The sequence below is a fragment of the Onychomys torridus genome, chromosome X (genome assembly GCF_903995425.1).
Source record: "Onychomys torridus chromosome X, mOncTor1.1, whole genome shotgun sequence".
In the NCBI taxonomy this organism is placed as follows: Eukaryota; Metazoa; Chordata; class Mammalia; order Rodentia; family Cricetidae; genus Onychomys; species Onychomys torridus.
The window spans coordinates 122,452,822-122,471,701 of NC_050466.1; the positions used below are offsets into that span (position 1 = coordinate 122,452,822).

General features: G+C 37.7%; 1 protein-coding gene across 1 annotated transcript in view; it reads left to right on the forward strand.

Moving 5' to 3' along the window:
- Dnaaf6 (dynein axonemal assembly factor 6) overlaps nt 1–10,994 on the forward strand; it is a 41,256-nt gene extending 30,262 nt beyond the window's left edge. The window contains exons 6-7 of the mRNA XM_036175237.1: nt 7,349–7,434; nt 10,177–10,994. Of these exons, the coding sequence (XP_036031130.1) occupies nt 7,349–7,434; nt 10,177–10,303 (213 nt within the window). The 3' untranslated portion in view covers nt 10,304–10,994. The remainder of the gene's footprint in view (nt 1–7,348; nt 7,435–10,176) is intronic.
- The last annotated feature ends 7,886 nt before the right edge of the window (nt 10,995–18,880 follow it).

Sequence of the window (18,880 nt, forward strand, 5' to 3'; positions counted from 1 at the left end):
AACCCAGTTTCTCTCTCGTCTTTAATGACCTATCTCCTGGTTTTCTTTCCACATCACTGTCCAGTCCTCCTTTCCTTTGCTCCCATATCACTGTTTGCACATTCCCTTGAGCCTTGACATCCTCTCCTCTTTATCTGCTCCCTTTCAGTTCAGTTCCTTGGCTTACTTCCCACTTTTTTAGTAGGTGACAGAAATTCAACATGTCCATAAAAATACTCATCTAATTGTTTTCTTTGAACGTCTTTCTCTTTAAACTTTCTCATGGCAATATTATTTACTAGGGATAATATAGCTAGGAGATAGCAGCGCTTTCCTAGCATAGAGCAGGCTCAAACTAAAAACCCAACTCAGTTCTCGTTCCTCTTTCTTTGATATTTCCATAGTTAGCCCATCAGCAAGTCTAATTTGCTATTCTTTCAAAATACATTTGAAATCCCTCTAATTTTCATTACTACTGCAATTGATTTTATGTTCCAAAGTACCACCAATTCTTGCCTGATCCGTTTTGATTTTTCTCTGACTCATCTCCATGCTTCAACTGCAGCCTTTTGACACACAGTGTAATTGATCTCTAAAAAGTAAACAGTTCCTGTACTTTGTAGGAAGAATTGGGAGAATGGTAAATTCAAGGTCAGCTTAGACTAAAGAGTAAATTTAAGGCTAGGCTGGACTATATAGGAAAATCTTTTTTGTATGAACGATAGCAAACAAATACACAGAATTAGATCACACCTTTCTTTTCTTAGGCCCCTAAATGGCTTCCTACTGCACTTAGAACAAGACTCAAATGCCTTTGTCCTGATCTTTGAGCTCCTATGTGACCTCAGTCTTACCTTTTAGTTTCACCTTGTGTTGCGTTTACTTCTTTGTTCATTATTTTCTACTTGCTCTAGCCATATGGTTCTGCTTCTTTAGTATGCCAAGTTATTTCATTCAACATTCAGTGTTCTTTTCTCACACAGCAAGTTTATTTCCTACTTTTCTCTAATTTTGCCACCTATTTCTTTCTATTTGTTATATCAATTAATACCCCTAGAACTTATTATGGGATATTAGCGAATAATGGACACCATGTCTTATGACTCCCCCCCTTTCTGCCTGTTTTTGGGATTGTATTTTAATTACAACATTTCTCTCTCCCTTTCTTCCCTCCAAACCTTCCCACACACCCCTCCCGCTCTCTTGAAGAGGGGGTGGAAAAATTGTAAGAACCAGAGGATCAAGGAGTTTCCTGTGAGATTATGTGTCCTAGTAACATCAGAAGCTACACTTATAAAGATTCCCCAGCATGATCACTTAGTTGTTAGCTGAGCAAGGATGATGGCAGTGAACGTGTGGGTGTGGTGGAGCAAGCTCATAAGGCCCCAGGCTTGCACAAAGAACTACAGGCAGTTGAACAGAGCTGGGATGGGGAGAAGTGGTGCCCCCAGGAAAGAGCACACCAACTGGTTGCCCATTGCCAACATTAAGCCCAGAAATCATATGTACAAGTAACATTATATGGACTAAACAGGTTATATTTAGAAATAGATGTATATACACATACGTGAACACAATAACAGTTGATGAATATCTCCTTAATTAGAACTGTTGTCATATACACAGCAAAAGCCTCTCATAAGGCAATATTTGGGCAAAGACTCAAAAGAGATGAAGAAGTAAAAATTTAATGTTAAAAATTATTTGAGTAAACATTTGAATTACTAATGTTTAAGATATGAGATATTAGAAATATTATAGAGAATAAGGAACTATTGAAATCAGAAGCATCCTGAAAATTGATAGATGATTTAAATGCAAACAGTAATGACAGTATAGTATAAAGATTTGGCAATTTTAATTATATGTAGTTGAGATGTACAAATAGTTATATATTCATATACATAATGAAATGATTATTAAAGTCATGTCAATTTATATATACATCATTTCATATGTTACCTTTTGTGTATATTTGTAAAGGGTACCTAAAGCAGAATCTCAGAAAATTTTTATTATACAGTATAATCTTAATTATAGTCTTCATGCTGTATTTCAAATCTCTAGGTTTATTCATCTTACAATATTGAAACCTTGAACTCTTTTACCAGAATCTTGCATTCCCCTACTCTGGTAACCACTATTCTCTATGCATTTCCTTTTTAGAAGATTGTGTATATAAGAGAGGCCCTTTCATTTCTGTGTCTGGGTTTTGTCAGTTGGAATGATGTACAACATGAAATGTTTTTAATGAAAGAGAAGGGACAGACAGTGACATAAAGGAGATGGGAGAAACAAACAAACAAACCCGGGAACCATCTGGAAAGACTGTGAGGGAAATGGTGCCCTCAGTGGAGATACAGATTTCACTTAGACAGAAAAGGAAGAGACATTCAAAGAGGTGAGCAGTGAGTAAGGGGTGAGGCGCTCTGTGTTCCAGTGGACCTAATAGAAGACATCAAGGAATCAGCGAAGTGGAGGAAACATCAGCAGAAGAGATACAAACAGCCATATGTGAATTATTAGGTTCTAAAGAATGAGGTTTCTAATTGTTGTGTGAAAATGGAGAGAGAAGCATAATGCCTTTGGTTTGGGTTGTATCAAGATGATAGTAGTCTACTGTTTAGGGGAAGATTAGGTGTCTGTGGAATTATGGATGACTGTGCATGAGCTGAGCTTGGTTTTTGGCTTTGTAAGCAGTGTCACACTATGTTTCCTAGTCTGACCTTGAACTCACAATTCTCCCACCTGTCTTCTAATTTCTGGAGTTACAGGCTGCCTCACCACACCTCTTGACTCTTGAGCTTCCTCTTGACTCCTATGATAGGAGTCATATTTCTGGGACATATTTCAAAAAGAAAAGGAAGGCATGGCAATGTAGTACTGGAATATTTAAAACGATAATGACATTACAGAAAACTTACATTAATTAAAACTATGCCTTATTGATTTTGTGCCCTTGGTTTAGAGAATACATGTTTCTATATACTTATTCTTTAGAATGAGATGAATGTTTATGTAAATTCAAGGTATGGATCCATCATTTTTGTTTTTTCATTTTCCTACAGATTACTGTTGTTCAAAAGGTTTTGTTTTGTTTTGTTTTGTTTTGTTTTTATAAACTACTGTGGTTGTATGGAAAAAAAGATCTCATGTGTTTCTATAGTTCAACAATGGGAATTTAAATTGTTGAAGTGATTCAAGATAAAACCTATCCAAGTCTCTTTTAGTACAGTTTCCTGATGTTGTTTTGTTTTAACCTTTTTAAAGAATCAAATGTATCAGGAATAGTGTCTATACTTCTGACAAATAGAAGTATTTTATGATATCTACAGCACTTGAATTAATTTAGAATACTTTTCAAAATACCAACCTGAAACCATCTGTATATATTAAGTTTTACTAAAATTTCAGTAAATACTATAGACTAGCTAAGTTACATATAAAACATTCTAAAATTATTCATTTTTAAAATACATTTTAATTGAAATAGAATTACATCCCTTTCTCCTTCCTTCTACCGCTCTAACCCCTCCCATGTTCCCCATCAAGTTGTTAGCCTCCTTTTATTATGTGCGTGTGTACTCACACACAACCTGCTGAGTCCATTTGTTTGTATGTATATGATTTTAGGGCTGAACATTTTGTGTTGGGTAACTAATTAGGGAGCTCATTCCTAGTAGGGACTGAGTCTCCCTTTCTCAGCAGTCATTGGTTGCTTGTAATTCCTTGTCCAGTGGGTGGAATCCCATGGTATTTTCCACGGTGAGCATTAGCATCTCTATTGATAACATCATTGTTCAGATCTTGTTTATGCAGTCATTTCTAAATGAATTCAGTTTGTAAGCTATGTAAAAGAAAGAACCTAAATTCCTTTGTTTGGTCAGTGGTATCCCATACTTGGCAATTCTTAACAAAGAAAGTCTTGTGCACAATCAGAGGTCAACTGTTTTCCAAGTATTCATTGACTGTACCAATTATTAAACAAGTTTGACTCATGTTTTAGGAGGGGTTTTCTGCTAAGATTACAAGAGATAAATTTTTACTTTTAAAAAACTAAACAGTTCAAAGTAAAGAAACAGCTATACCCCTTGATCCATGTGACGAGGATTTGCTGTTAAGATCCCTGTGGAATCCTTATCTTGTGAGATATTGGAGTGCACCATCCCACCTAATCTGTATTTCTCTTGTCCCTCCTTTGAAATATTGTAGCAGACACGTTTAATAATTTTCTTTGAATTATCTTTCACTGGAACCACAGATTATTATAATAACCACTTTGAAGTTCTGCCTAGGAATTCTATCTAAATTTCTCATACATCATCAGTATTTCTTGTCAGTTATCCTTTCAACTGTTATAAAATACAATTTTACTTTTAAAGATCTAAACATTTCAAAGTTAAGAAACAAATAGTTCTATCCCTTGATCCATTTGGTGAATATGACACATTAAAGGCCATCTCAAATTGGCTATCTGACTGGAAGGTTATTGCAGTAAAAGTGGGACTTTCGTCCTTGCTAATGCTCATTTATTTTGAGGCAGAGTGCCTATAACTACTTCTGTGAAAAATGTGCTATTTATTTCACTTAAGGCATCTCTAATTGTGAAGATTTAATTTCTAAAATGTATTTTAAAAGGTAACTGTTTGAGCAAAAAGTTAACCACAGGAAGTACTTAAATTCTATCACCTCTAGATTGCTATTTATCATCATACTTAAGTATAGATTTAATAAAGAAGATGTAATTCAGAAGCATGTATTGATCTACATACCTTACACTGTGTATTGAACATTTTAGGAGGAAATTCCAGTATGTTACATTATTTCATATGCATTTCCCTTAAAGCTTGCTTTTACCCTGGCCATTCCAAAAACTGCACTCTCCAAATAACTAAAATGTCAGGTCATCTAGTTTACCTTAGAAAAAGCTTCATAATTTACCTGAACTTTGGATTCCATTTTCTTTGTCCCTTTGTTTATGGAAATTATACGTCTTCACAATTTATATATGCATATTATAATATATGTCAACTCCCATCACAAAAAGAGTAGATGTTCTGCTGGCTAATTTATGTCACCTTGACACAAGTTAGAGTCATTAGTGAAAAGGTAACTTCAATTGAGAAAATATTCCCACCACATTGGCCCTTGGGCAAGCCTGCTGTGCATTATTTTAAATTTGTGATTGATGTAGGAGGGCCTAGCTCACTGGGGTGGTGACATTCCTGGGCAGGTGGTCTTGGGGTGCATAAGAATAAACAATCCATGGGGACTGAGCCAGTAGGCAGCCTTCCTCCATGGCTTCTGCATCATCTGTTCCTGCCCTAGAGGATAATGGGCTATAAGCTCTAAAAAGAAGGAAACCTATTCTTCCCCAAGTTGTTTATAATCGTGTCATTTTATCACAGCAATAAAAACCCAAACTAAGACAGATGTAAATTAGAGAAGTGTAATTTGGCAGTAAAATATACATTTATCCTGGGTGACACTTGGTGTAATCACAGTGCTGTATAACTACCACTAATATCTATTTCCAAATTATTTCATATACCTAAAAGGAAATTGCATACATATTAAGCAGCTACCACTTTTGTCCACTCCCCATCCCCTATCAAACTCCAGTCTACTTTCTGTCTCTGGATTGGCCTATGCCGAACATGCCATATAAATTGAATCCTACAAAATGCACCTTTTAATGCTTGGCTTCTTTCCTTTAGCATAATGTTTTCAGGGTTTATCAATCAAATGTGCTGGATCTGGCTAGAGAGATGGCTCAGCAGTAAAGAGCACTGGTGGCTCTGGCAGAAGGCCTGGGTTTGATTCCCAACACCCACATGGTGGCTCACAACTGCCTGTAACTCCAGTCCAGGAGTACCTTCCTCTATGCCTTCCTCTGACCACCAGACGCCAGGTATACATGTAGTACACAGACATACATGCGGACAGCATACTCATACACATTTATAAATAGTTAATATACTTTGTCCTTTTCTTCAGCTGAACAACATTCCATTGTGTGTACATGCTGCACTTTCTTTATCCATTCATCAACTGATGCATTTGGCTGTTTATACATTTTGACTATGTTGAATACAGCTATTATGAACAAAACCATGTACAATTTTTTGAATGTTTTCTTTTTTCTTCTGTTTTTTTTCCCTTTTTTGTCATTGCTATCGTTTTGAGGCAAAGTCTCATGTAGTCCAGGCTTTCCTCAAACTCAGTGTGTAGCCATAATTGGCCCCGAGTTCCTGCTTTCAATGCTTTTGGATCTATAACCAGAAGTAGAACTGCTGCTGGCTGCTGGGCCCTGTGGTCACTGTGATGAGAAGTGAAATCTTGCTAAACTAGTAGGTAGTCCTTCTTAGAAGATGGAGGTTATATTATTATTATTTTTTATTTAACTTTTCTGGATGCCAATACTTTCCTGGGAAATGTGGTATGGGTATTTTTACCAGGAGACTACAAATTAGCATTGCCAACCTACACTTAACATGACATTTTATACATTTATATGAAACCTACTCATATAAAGGTGTTCAAAGATCCCTACCAAATCTAGTGGTGAGTCAGAAAACCTTTAGTCACATTACCGGTGGCTCTCCTTTATCCACTCACTGAACTACTCAGTCTCTCCATTTGAAAAATGGGGCTAGTAACTAATGTTTATTAAGATCAATAAAGGGAAATCACATAACCTGGCACATAGTTGGCACTTCCTCTTAGTAAATATTATATTGTGGTGATATATTGTGTACCCTAATAAATTTGTCTGATGATCAGATAACAGATTAGACACAGAGCCAGGCAGTGATGGCACCCACCTTTAATCCCAGCACTTGAGATCTCATGTCTTTGCTTGGGAAGCACACAAACCTTTAATCCCAGGAATTAATATGGTAGAGCAGAGAAAGGTATATAAGGAGTGAGGAAACAGGACTTCACTCTCTTTAGGCTGAGGATTTCATAGAGGTAAGAACTACTGTCTGGTTGTTCTGCTTCTCTGATCTTTTAGCTTTCACCCTGATATCTGACTCTGGGTTTTGTTTTGTTTGTTTGTTTGTTTGTTTGTTTGTTTGTTTTTGTTAAAAGACCATTTAAGATTCAAACAACATTATGTCTCCATTCTTCATATATCCTTATGCTTTTTTTTTTCCGGGGGGGGGGGTGTTGAGACAGGGTTTCTCTGTAGCTTTGGAGCTTGTCCTGGACTAGCTCTGTAGACCAGGCTGGCCTCAAACTCACAAAGATCCACCTGCCTCTGCCTCCTGAGTGCTGGGATTACAGGCATGAGCCACCACTGCCCGGCTCCTTACGCTTTTAAAAGTAACTCTTCTCCAAAATGACAGTATTTTCTTATTTATCTTAGGTGAAAATTAAACTGCCTGATACAAACCCCTCTGAAATTCAAATTGACATCCAAGAAACTCTCCTTGATCTCCGTACTCCTAAAAAGTGAGTAAAACATAGAATTGATATAGGCTATTACCACATTAATGAGTCATTAGAATATTGCTTTTGAAAGTATAGTTAGTTTTCATCAACCTTGAAGTTCTAAGGAGGATGAAATGTCCATTGAGAACTCAGATATTTTGATCTGCACAAAATAAAGTGAATGTGGGGCTAGGATATAACTTTGTGGTAAAGTGCTTGCCTAGCATGCAGAGGACTGTGATCATTCCAAAAAATGTTTGCAAATATCTACCTCTCATGTTTTGCAACTGCATATTGGATATGAGTTGATATCATGGAAACATAATCCTTCACATTCTAATATAGTTTTATCTATCAGGAAAAAAATAACTGGAAATGCTAAGCTGTAAGCCTTGCATACATACTAATAGAAAATTTGGCACAGTGGTTATATAAGAGAAGCAGTATCTTTAAACTTTTTGGATGTTATTAGGCCTCTAAGGTAGAATTTGAGGTATGTTTATTTTTTTAAAAAATCCACAAAATCATAGTCTTCTCATTACATCAGTTCAAATCATGTTCCTCAGACAGCACATTCAGGAAAATTCTTACAAAATATTTCCCCTGAAGCATAGATAAACCAGTCCTGTCTCTCAAAACTACATCTTTTAAAAGGACATTGTTGGAGTCCAGCATGTATTAGAAGAAATATCTCACTGATTATTCTCTTTCTGTGTGGATGTGCAGTAGTGAGCACGTATTAGTGATTGCTGTGGCCTGTTCTCTGGAACTCATCACTATTTCCCACTGGGCTTAGGAAGCAGGCAGTTCCTGGAACATTCTCTTCCTTTATTATCAGTATCTATAATTTTCTTTTGTTGAGCTTAGGGCTTTGAGGAGATTAGTCTACAAAAGGCTACTCTTTATTTCTGCAGTAGATTCATTTAACACAAATGATCTACAGATGAATATTTATCTAAACTTTCTTCTGATCATTCCCACCACTTAAAATGTATTCTCATAAAAATATCCCATCTTACAAAAATTAGATTCACTATTCTTATCATCACTCCAAGGAGTAGTTAAGCTTTACACAATATTTTTATATGCATTTATTCTTCCTACAACCTTTGTAAGGAAAGTTGGTTAAATGAACAGTCTTCCATGATATTTTCATGTCTGCTAAAATCACACACATATCTCCACACTGTGCAGTTAATTTCCGTTTCTCCAGCAGTTCTCACTGTCTCCATCAATCTTGAGGCAGCTGCTCTTGCTTTGCCATCATTCCAGATATCCATCAGAACTCACTAAATGAAAGTCTCTCACAGAGGCACTTTCCCACATAGAACTTGGGCTGCACCAGGTCATTTGCATACTCTATTTATACGTTAAATTATCTAAATAACATGTACAAATGAAAAATCATATATATACATATATATACGTAAATACATATATGTGTGTGTATATATGTATATAAATATACTGTCTGCGTTAGCTTTCTGTTGTTATAAAACCCTGACCAAAAGCCACCTGGGGAGGAAAGGGCTTATTTCATCTTCACAGTCCTCAGGTCCTAGTCCATCACTGAGGAAAGCCAGAGCAGGCACTCAAGCAGGCCAGGAACCTGGAGACAAGAACTGAAACAGAGGACATGGAGGAGTGCTGTGTACTGGCTCAGTGAGAGGCCTGACTCAAACAAAAAAAAAAAAAAAAAGGAAGAACAATTGAGGAAGGCACTTGATGTCAACCTCTGGCCTCCACATGTACTGCCCTGCACATGCACACACAGAGAAACACAAATACATACACCACATCCACACATGCACACTTAAGCCATGTCTACTGAGAAAGTGAGGTTAATAAGTGTTTCACATATTGGAATTTCTTCAGGTATCAGCATGCTCTGACCCTTTGCATAATTAAGATTCATAGCACTATGGCAGGACTATGGTTGGCTCATCACAGTGATGTATCTAAAAGCATACAACTGTCCAGCAGCTGAGCCATAAACGGCAAGATAAACCAAGCAATCTATTGCAAGAAATTTCTGTCAGTGTGTAGTAGTAAGACCCAGAAGCAAGCAGAAGGAAATATTTTCATTGATCTGGCATTGAAATCAGTCCAGGCCAAGTCTTTAAAGTCTACATATGTAGTAGAGGTTCAGCCTAAAGTGGTGTTAGCAAAAGCGTTAAAGAAGCACTCCAATTTCAGATTTGTATCAGCTGTCTACATTCCACCTACATATAAATTAGACTGATACCAGATTAGCCAAACAAACTTAAAGAGGCATGGTTCTATTTCTCTGCTAGAGGCATAACCTGAGACTCTATAGACAATGTAAAAATGAGGTCAATCTAAAGAAAGAGGAAGACTCACTCAAAACAGCTATTTGGATTTTAAAAAATGGGACAGGCTCTTACTATGCATCCCAGGGTAGCCTGGGATTCTCATTGTTGTCTACACTGGCCCTGAACTTGGGGTCTTCCTACTTCCACATACAGAGTGTTAGCATTACTGGTATGCATGTGGCTTACCTGCTTAGAAGTATAAGGATCCAAACTGATGCATGATCTGTGTTATTTAGGTATATTTTTATTTGGTAATTATATTGCCTAAGTACATTTATGGGAAACTCAGGCATCCTAGTCACACACACACACACACACACACACACACACACACACACACACACACTGCCATATTAAAAATGGTATAGTACTTCAGGAAGCTAATTCTGGGTTCTAATCTTATTTTTGTTTTATCTTGTCTCATTTTTAGGAAGCTGATAGTAAACTTTCCCCATCCTGTGGAAAGTAACAGTGCTAGAGCATCCTATATCCAGGAAGCTGAAACACTTGAAGTCAGGTTGACCCTGCAAAGGGAGTTTGATTTCAATCTTTCCTGAAACTGCGAGAATAAAGAGAAGATATGGGGAAAATACATGGCAGTGATAACAGTTTTTTAGACTTTGAATATTGGCTATGTTCTCTTTTGTGTTCTAACATACTGTAGAAAGGTCCAGAACTTTAGTGGTGTTTTGATCAGTTACAGTCACTTCTGTTATTGTAGGAAATGTAGTTCTCTCGTACAGTAAGGAGTTGTTCCATTTTTATAGTGAGAGAGGAATAAAATATTTACAGATTAACCAACTAGATTCCAAGATCAATTGCTCAGCACAACTCTGACCATAAACTAGGTGGCTCACTTAAATCAGCAGTCTGAAGATCTAGTTAATTACATTATGATAGAATCTGCAATGTAGGAGTTCACCATTATTCACCAGAAAAATTCATTTGGTTGTTTTTTCATTGATTTTATCAATGATTTAAGTTGTTTTCTATCTATGTCCTCAATATTGTTCTTTAACGCACAGGTAAAAAAGGACTATCAATAATTTGCTGTATCATATGAGTCATGTTTACTTGAAAAAGTAATATTTATAGATATATCTGTAGATTCAAGTTTCTCTCATTTTTATCTTTCTAATGGGACATTCTTATTTTATACATTATTCCAGTGTTCCTTGCATTTTATGTACTATTGAATATGTTTATCTCGTAACTGTTTATTAAAGTTATAGTTTATCATTGTTGTAACTTGACTTCACACATCACTGTAGAACTGTAAGATTAAGTGGGAGTAAATTTTGAAAAGAGAAAAACATCTGAAATATGTTTATCACTTTCATGTTAACCATCAAGAGAATACTCAGTAAAAGATTTCCTGGTGTCGACTCTGATCATAACTACCAGACATCTAGTTTGTGACTAGATCCAACAAAAGTTTTAGACTAAGGTTTTGGAAGAAGTTACCAACATGACTGTGTTCTGTGAGGGGAAGAGGGAGGGAGGGAGGGAGGGAGGGAGGGAGGGAGGGAGGGAGGGAGGGAGAGAGGGAGGGAGGGAGAGAGGGAGGGAGGGAGGGAGGGAGAGAGGGAGGAAGGGACACAAAGGAAGTTAGTGTCTATGAATTTCATTCACTGCTGTTGCAGCACTAAAAGGATTTTTGCTTCGCTTTATTAGCATCTTCTTTGACAGTTATGTTCTAAGAATTTAATGTCACAGATCAAGAGTGGTGGCGCACACCTTTAATCCCAGCACTCAGGAGGCAGAAACAGGTAGATCTCAGTGAGTTCGAAGCCAGCCTGGTCTACATAGTGAGTTCCAAGGACAGCCAGAACTACATACAGAGACCTTGTCTCAAAAATAACTTAATATCACGACCTAAAATGTAATCTCTGGGGCAATATTAAGTAGTAACCAATATTTTTTTCTCTAGAGAACATTGGTGACTCTGTAAAGTTTCTCTTTTTCCTTTAACACTGGTTCTAATTATGAAGACAATTATTGCTCAAACTAACAGAATGTCTTCAAGTTGTCCCTAGACCGGAAGATATTTAGGTCACCATGACTTGGCCTTTACTTATATTGTGCTATATCAATTATATAAAGAAACAGAGCTCCAAGAACAGTGAAATATGCTCAATAATTACGCCTGTCTAGAAATCATTCTCCTTTACTGTCTTTAGCCTTAGAATAAAAATAGCATTGCTTATACTCTTGCTTTGTTTTAAGGCAAATTCACAAGACTTTCTTCTTTTAAATAGAAATTGTCCACTAAATAAAATGTAGAAATACAATATAAAAGGAAGATTATCTTGTCACCATTTTTAGGGAATTGTAGCCACTTTCTGAATTATAATTTCAAACCACAATTTTGGCATAGCATATCCTACTATCCTGGTTTGCTTTTCCTTGCTGTGATGAAACAGCATGACCAAAAGCTACATGGGAGTGAAAAGGTTTATCTGACTTCCACTTCCACATCACAGTCTATCCTCCAGGACAGTCAAAGTAGGAATTGAAACAGGAGCCATGGAAGGAAGCTACTTGCTCTCCATAGCTTGCTCAGCCTGCTTTCTTATGCCATCCAGGACCTGACCAGGGATAGAAACACCCATAGTGACTGGGGTCCTCCCACCTCATGAAGATGTCCTCACAGACATGACCACAGGCCCGTATGATGGACACAATTCCTGAGCTTCCTTCTTCTCAGATAACTCCAACTTTTGTCCTCTAGACAAACAAACAAACTCCCCGCCCCCCACACACAAAAACTAACTAGCACAAAAACTGAAGACAGGATACACAGGGTCTTGGGGAATGGAGAGCAGTAAAGCTTTTCAGTACAAGGGTTAGCAGATGTGAAGATGTGGGTCTACAAGAGCAATAAAACCAAAAAAAAAAAAAATAAGGAAATACATGATCGTTGGGGAACAAACTATGATTGAAGAGAAGGTTGGAAATGTAGACCAGGGAACTGTCCTATAGAACCTTGTGAACTATGGTTCGAATCTGGACTTTATTCCCAGTGCTGGGGAAAGAGAGTATGTTAGAAGATGATAAGAAGAAGAGAAAAACAGGGTAGTTGGGATGGATTGCAGCAGCACAAGCAAATTATTATCCCATACATTGTACTTTAAATAAACTATATTGTTGATTTTATTCATTAGAAAAATATACATGATGGTGTACTGCAACTAGGAAACTTTAACCATATACAAAATACTTTGAAATTCAAGCAAAACCAGAAAGTACCTACAAGCTGGTGTCTCTTCCCAATTTATTTTCCCGAATGCACACCACAATTTTCCCCCATAGAGGATGATAGTAGTGCAGAAACTGGTTTTAGAATCTACTTTCTTTTCATTGCTAAATACATTACTTTTAAGTTATTTGGTTCTTGAACTCTAATTGTATTATCTTGTGTTAAAATAGGGTGTAAATGGTCCATGTGTGTTGTATTTCTATTTTTATTTTTATTTTGAGATAGATAGGTTCTTGTAGCACAGCTCAGAGTGGCCTGGAATTTGATTTACAGTACATACAGGCTAGCCACAAAACCATGATGAAGCCCAGCCTGCCCTGATCTCCCGAGTACTGGGATTACAAGTGTGCTACCATGCCTGGCTTGTTGCAGTGTTCTTTCTAATAATTTATTGTTTTCAAGAACATTTCATGAAATATTAACATGGCTGTATCAGTTTCCATTGGTATTCACCTGACATGATCTTTTTACATCATTTTCTGGCTTTCCATGTTTTATATAAGGTGAACAGCAAACAAGAAGATAAAATTTGGAACTTTTTACTTCAACTAGGATTTTTGTATTCAAGAGTCTTAGTCTGGTTGCATTAATTAAGATACACTTGGGTTTATCTACATCATGTTATGGAATTAACCTTTTATTCTGAGTTCTCTACACTATTTTTTCTTTCTTCCCCATTAATCAAAATTATAAATTCTCTATTTTCTTTCCTCTTCCTCTGCCTTGAAAGTTACATGGTTCTGTTTTGGTCCCTCCTTTAAGCCCACAACTCTAAAGTTTTTCTTAGTTTTGCCATCCCATGAAACAACTCAAGGCCTTACTTTGAATGCACCCATGCCTCTTCCACTATGCTTTTATTTCTCCGGGTTATTATTATTTATCACAGTCAATATTTTTACCCACCTGTTTATGATAATGCCCTTGAGCCCAAGGCCTCATCATCTATCCATCAGTCTTTAAAAATGGAAACTCTTTCTTGAGGGCAACTACAGCTTTCATTCAGAAAATTTGCATGCTGGCTTTCAGTTTTCCCCTAATTTTAGGCACCTGGAGGCTTTTCTTTGTTTCTTGAGAGCTCAACTATTCAATTAAAATGTTTTTTGTGGCTGGGTGGTGATGGCATAGGCCTTTAATTCCAGAACTCGGGAGGTAGAGGCAGGCAGATTTCTGAGTTTGAGGATAACCTGGTCTACAAAGCAAGTTCCAGGACAGCCAGGGCTACACAGAGAAACCTTGTCCTCAAAACACACACACACACACACACACACACACACACACACACACACACACACACAAAATGAAGTCTGTGTGTGTATTTTATCTTTTTTTTGTGTGTAGTTTATTTTGCACTTAGAGAATTTCAATGTCAAAAGGGGGTTTCAGTTCATTTAATTGGCTTCATTGTTAGATATGGCTGACCTGCTTTCTTGTCATTATATTTCAGATATCTTCTTGTGTTAATGACTGTTATTAACTTAGTTGTTGTTCATTAAATTTCCTTGGAGGGAAAAAGCATTGTTGAAGGCATCATACATTTTAGACACAAGATCTGAGCTGGTTTTCGCCCGGAAGCCACCTCTCTGAGGGTTAGCTATCATGGTATCATGCAAGCTTCCAAAAGGGAAGCAAGCAGCAGTCCTATTCAGCTATGATGCCTATGAAGCCTAGAAAAAGAACTACAGCCAACTAACAGATGCTGAGAGCAGCAGAAGAATCTTCCCCAGGGAAGAGGACACCAGTTTGTCATCCAATACCAAGTGGTCAGCCCTGAGATCCTATACATACAAGTAACATTGCATGGACTAAGCAGATTGTGTGTGTGTGTGTGTGTGTGTGTGTGTGTGTGTGTGTGTGTGTGTGTATGAAAGAAAAAGAGGCCAAAAGCCATACATTGGAGAGATCAAGGAGGGATACATGTGAGGGCTTAGTGGAGGAAAGGGGAAGGGGGGAATGATGTAATTATATTTTAATTTCAATTTGTTTTATTAAAAATAGGCTCACCGGGTGGTGGTAGCACACGCCTTTAATCCCAGCACTTGGGAGGCAGAGAGGCTGGTGAATCTCTGTGAGTTCAAGGCCAGCCTGGTCTACAGAGCAAGATCCAGGATAGGCACCAAAACTACACAGAGAAACCCTATCTCAAAAAAACAAAACAAAACAAAACAAAACAAAACAAAAACAAAAACAAAAGTCTCAAAAGTCAAGCAAAGTTTATTTTGGATTAAATCCATTGAAAGAAGGAAAAGCAGCAAAATTGGAAAAAGAGGAAGTCTGAGTCCCAACAGAGTCTGTGTTTTTGGATACTAGTTGCTCTAGATCTATTATACCCTTCTACATCATCTATGTTTGGAATAAAGGTGAAACCATACATTGTCCGGTCTTTGAATGTAAGCTGCTTCTGGGAAGGGGCATTGCCTAGGCTAGGCAGCTCTCCTTAGTTGAGGGTAGGTCTCAGAAAAGACTGACAAACTTGTCTGTCAACAGCCTTCCCATTGGCAGAAAGAATATATCCTTCTGATTTGACACAGAGTCTTGATGGCACAGAATACAATGTATATACACATGTATGTATGTATGTATGTATGTATGTATGTATGTATGTATGCATGCATGCATATATGATTCGGATAGCAAATGCCCTGAAACATCTAGATTCTAAAAGCTTAGTGACCACAATATACTATGAGGAGGTGGCAGAGCCTTAAGGATATGAAGCCTAATTGGAAGAAGTTAGGACATTGGGGATTGAATTGAAGACTCAGACATAAGTCCATACTCCTATGGATACCTGACTAACCAGAAATACACATTGGAAAAAAGACAGCATCTAAAACAAATGGTGCTGATCAAACTGGATGTCTGCATGTACAAGAATGAAAATACATCCATATCTATCACCCTGCACAAAACTCAAGTCCAAGTGGATCAACAACCTCAACATAAATCCAGATACACTTAACCTGATAGAAGAGTAGGTGGGAAATAAGTAAACTTGGAGAAAGACAGCTAAACACAGGAAAAGACTTTCTATATAGAGCACCTTAGTGCAGGCTCTAAGATCAACAATTAATAAATGGGACCTCCTGAAACTGAAAAGCTTCTGTAAAGCAATGGTTACTGTCACTCAGACAAGGCAGCAACCTACAGGGTAGGAAAAGATTGTTTATCAACTACACATCTGATAGAAGACTAATATCCAAAATATAGAGAGAACTCAAGAAACTAGGTATCAAGAAAACAACCCAATTAAAAAATGGGGTCTAGCTCCAAACAGAGATTTCTCAAAAAAGGAATCTCAAATGGCTGAGAAACACTTAAAGAAATGTTCAATATCCTTAGCCATCATGGAAATGCAAATCAAAACTACTTTGAAATTTCATCTCTACCCATCAGAATGGCAAAGATCAATACAAAAAAGTGACAGCTCATTCTGGTTAGGATGTGTAGTAAGGGAATGATCAATCTGTTGCTGGTGGGAGTGCAAACTTGTACAACCACTATGGAAATCATTGTGGAGGTTCCTCAGGAAGATGAGAATTGATTTACCTTCAAGATCCAGCTCTACCACTCCTGAGCATCTACCCAAAGGATGTTTCATCCTTCTACGAGACAGTTGCTCCACGGTGTTCATTGTGAATTAATTTATACTAGCCAGAAATTAGAAACAACCTAGATGTCTTTCAGCAGAAGAATGGATAAAGAAATGTACATTTACACAATGGAATATTGCTCAGCCATTAAAAGCAATGAAATCATGAAATTCACAAGTAATGGGTGGAATTAGAAAAAAATCTTTAGTGAGGTATTTCAGACCCAGAAAGACAAATGTGGTATGTATTTGCTTATATGTGGATATTAGCTTTTAAATCAATAATAACCAAGCTATAATGTGTAGAATCGCAGAGGTTAGGTATTAGAATAAGGGGCTGGGGGGAGGGGGACAGGACAGGGAGTTCTCATTAGAAAAGGGAGATAAGATAGTTATGGATGGAAGTACTGGAGTAGGAAGATAAGGTGGAGAAGTCGAGCTGGTGCCTACATAGAGCCTTCACCCCTATGTTGTAGCATCTTTGATACAGGAGGGTACTCTGTAGGCTACCAAAAGAGAGCGTAAACACCAACCCAGCCACAAACCCTTGCATCGACAATGGTGCCCTGCCAACAATAATTGTTAGTGCAATGAACTTGTGGGAATAACAAACCAATATCTAACTTGACTTAAGGCCCACTCCACCAGATGGTACTCATACCCAACACTGCTTGACTGACCAAGATTCTGACATTAGATGGCCCATGGACATAGGGTAAAACCGAATAATATATATATATATATATATATATAGAGAGAGAGAGAGAGAGAGAGAGAGACAGAGAGACAGAGAGACAGAGAGAGACAGAGACAGAGAGACAGAGAGACAGAGAGAGAAAGAGAGAGAGAGATCAGTGCCTTGCTCAGCCATCATCAGTGAAGCTTCCTCTTGCAGCAGATGGGAACAAATGCAGAGATCCACAGCCAGACATTATGCAGAGCGACCTTGGAATACTCAGCCCTAAAAGGGAAGTCACTATCAAATCCCTCCTTCAGGGTTCAGAGAACCTTCCTGAAGAGGAAGCAGAAAGTATGTTAAGAGCAAGAGAGGGTGGAGGACCCCAAGAAAACAAGGCCGTCTAAACCAACATGATCAAAGCTTATCTGCACCAGGTCCATTTTGTATACATTATGGCTTCCAGTTGAATACTGTTTTTATGGGATTCCTGAGGTGTGCGAACAAGTGGGTTTCTGTTTCTCGTGCCTTTTTCTGGGCTCTTTTCCTTCTGTTTGCTTGTTTTATCCAATTCCAATGTGTTAGTTTTTGTTTTATCTTTTTAATATTTTATTACTATCCCTTAGAAGCCTGTTTGTTTTCTTATGGGAAACAGAAAGGGAGTGGATCTGGATGGGAGGGGAGGTAGGGAGGGACTGAGAGGAGTAGAGGGAGGGGAAATTGTAATCAGGATGTATTATGTGAGGGGGGAAATCAATTTTCAATAAAAGGAAAAAATAATAAGTAAATAAATAAAGGATTCATTGCTAATCATACTCAGCCTGAGCACAAGGAGTTAAGTCAACCATATAATCTGACAACCTCATGAATCAGCCATGTTCAATTCTAACCCACTCAGCAGAGCTTAACAACCTCTCCCAAAATCGCTGTATAATCTGAAACTCGGTGATATGTGCAGCACTCAATATGTAAGCTTTAATATGATATCCCCAAAAATAAACACATAGAATTATTTTTATCCAAAACAAGTTTTTGGAGGCATCTCCTCGAAAGTGATATAGGCTTGTGGTTTCTTCTCTCTTTTTACTTTCCAGTAGTCATGGGGTATGCAGTTTTCCACCACCATATACACACACCAGGACTTATTATGAAAATGCAACCAGACCAAGCAAATAGCCTGAAAAGCCCTAAGGCAAAATAAACCCCTATAACTTGTAAGTTGATTATTTCATATATTTTGTTCCACTGACAGAAAACTGAATGACCTGAATGACATGCATTCTTTTATTCTCTCTGTGTGTTTCTGTCTCTCTCTGTGTGTCTGTCAGTCTCTCTCTCTCTCTCTCTCTCTCTCTCTCTCTCTCTCTCTCTCTCTCTGTCCTCACTCCTCCTTCTGCCTTCTGCTTGTGGATCAGGTGTAAACTCTCAGCTACCTAAAAGACATACTTGCCTGCTGCTATGCTCCCCACCATGGTGCTCATGAACTCACCTAATGAAACTGTGAGCAAGCTCCCAGTTGAATGCTTTCTTTTATAACTTGCCTTGGTCATAATGTTTCATCATGACAATAAAAAAGTAACTAAGATAGATTGCAAAAACTTCTTGTTTAT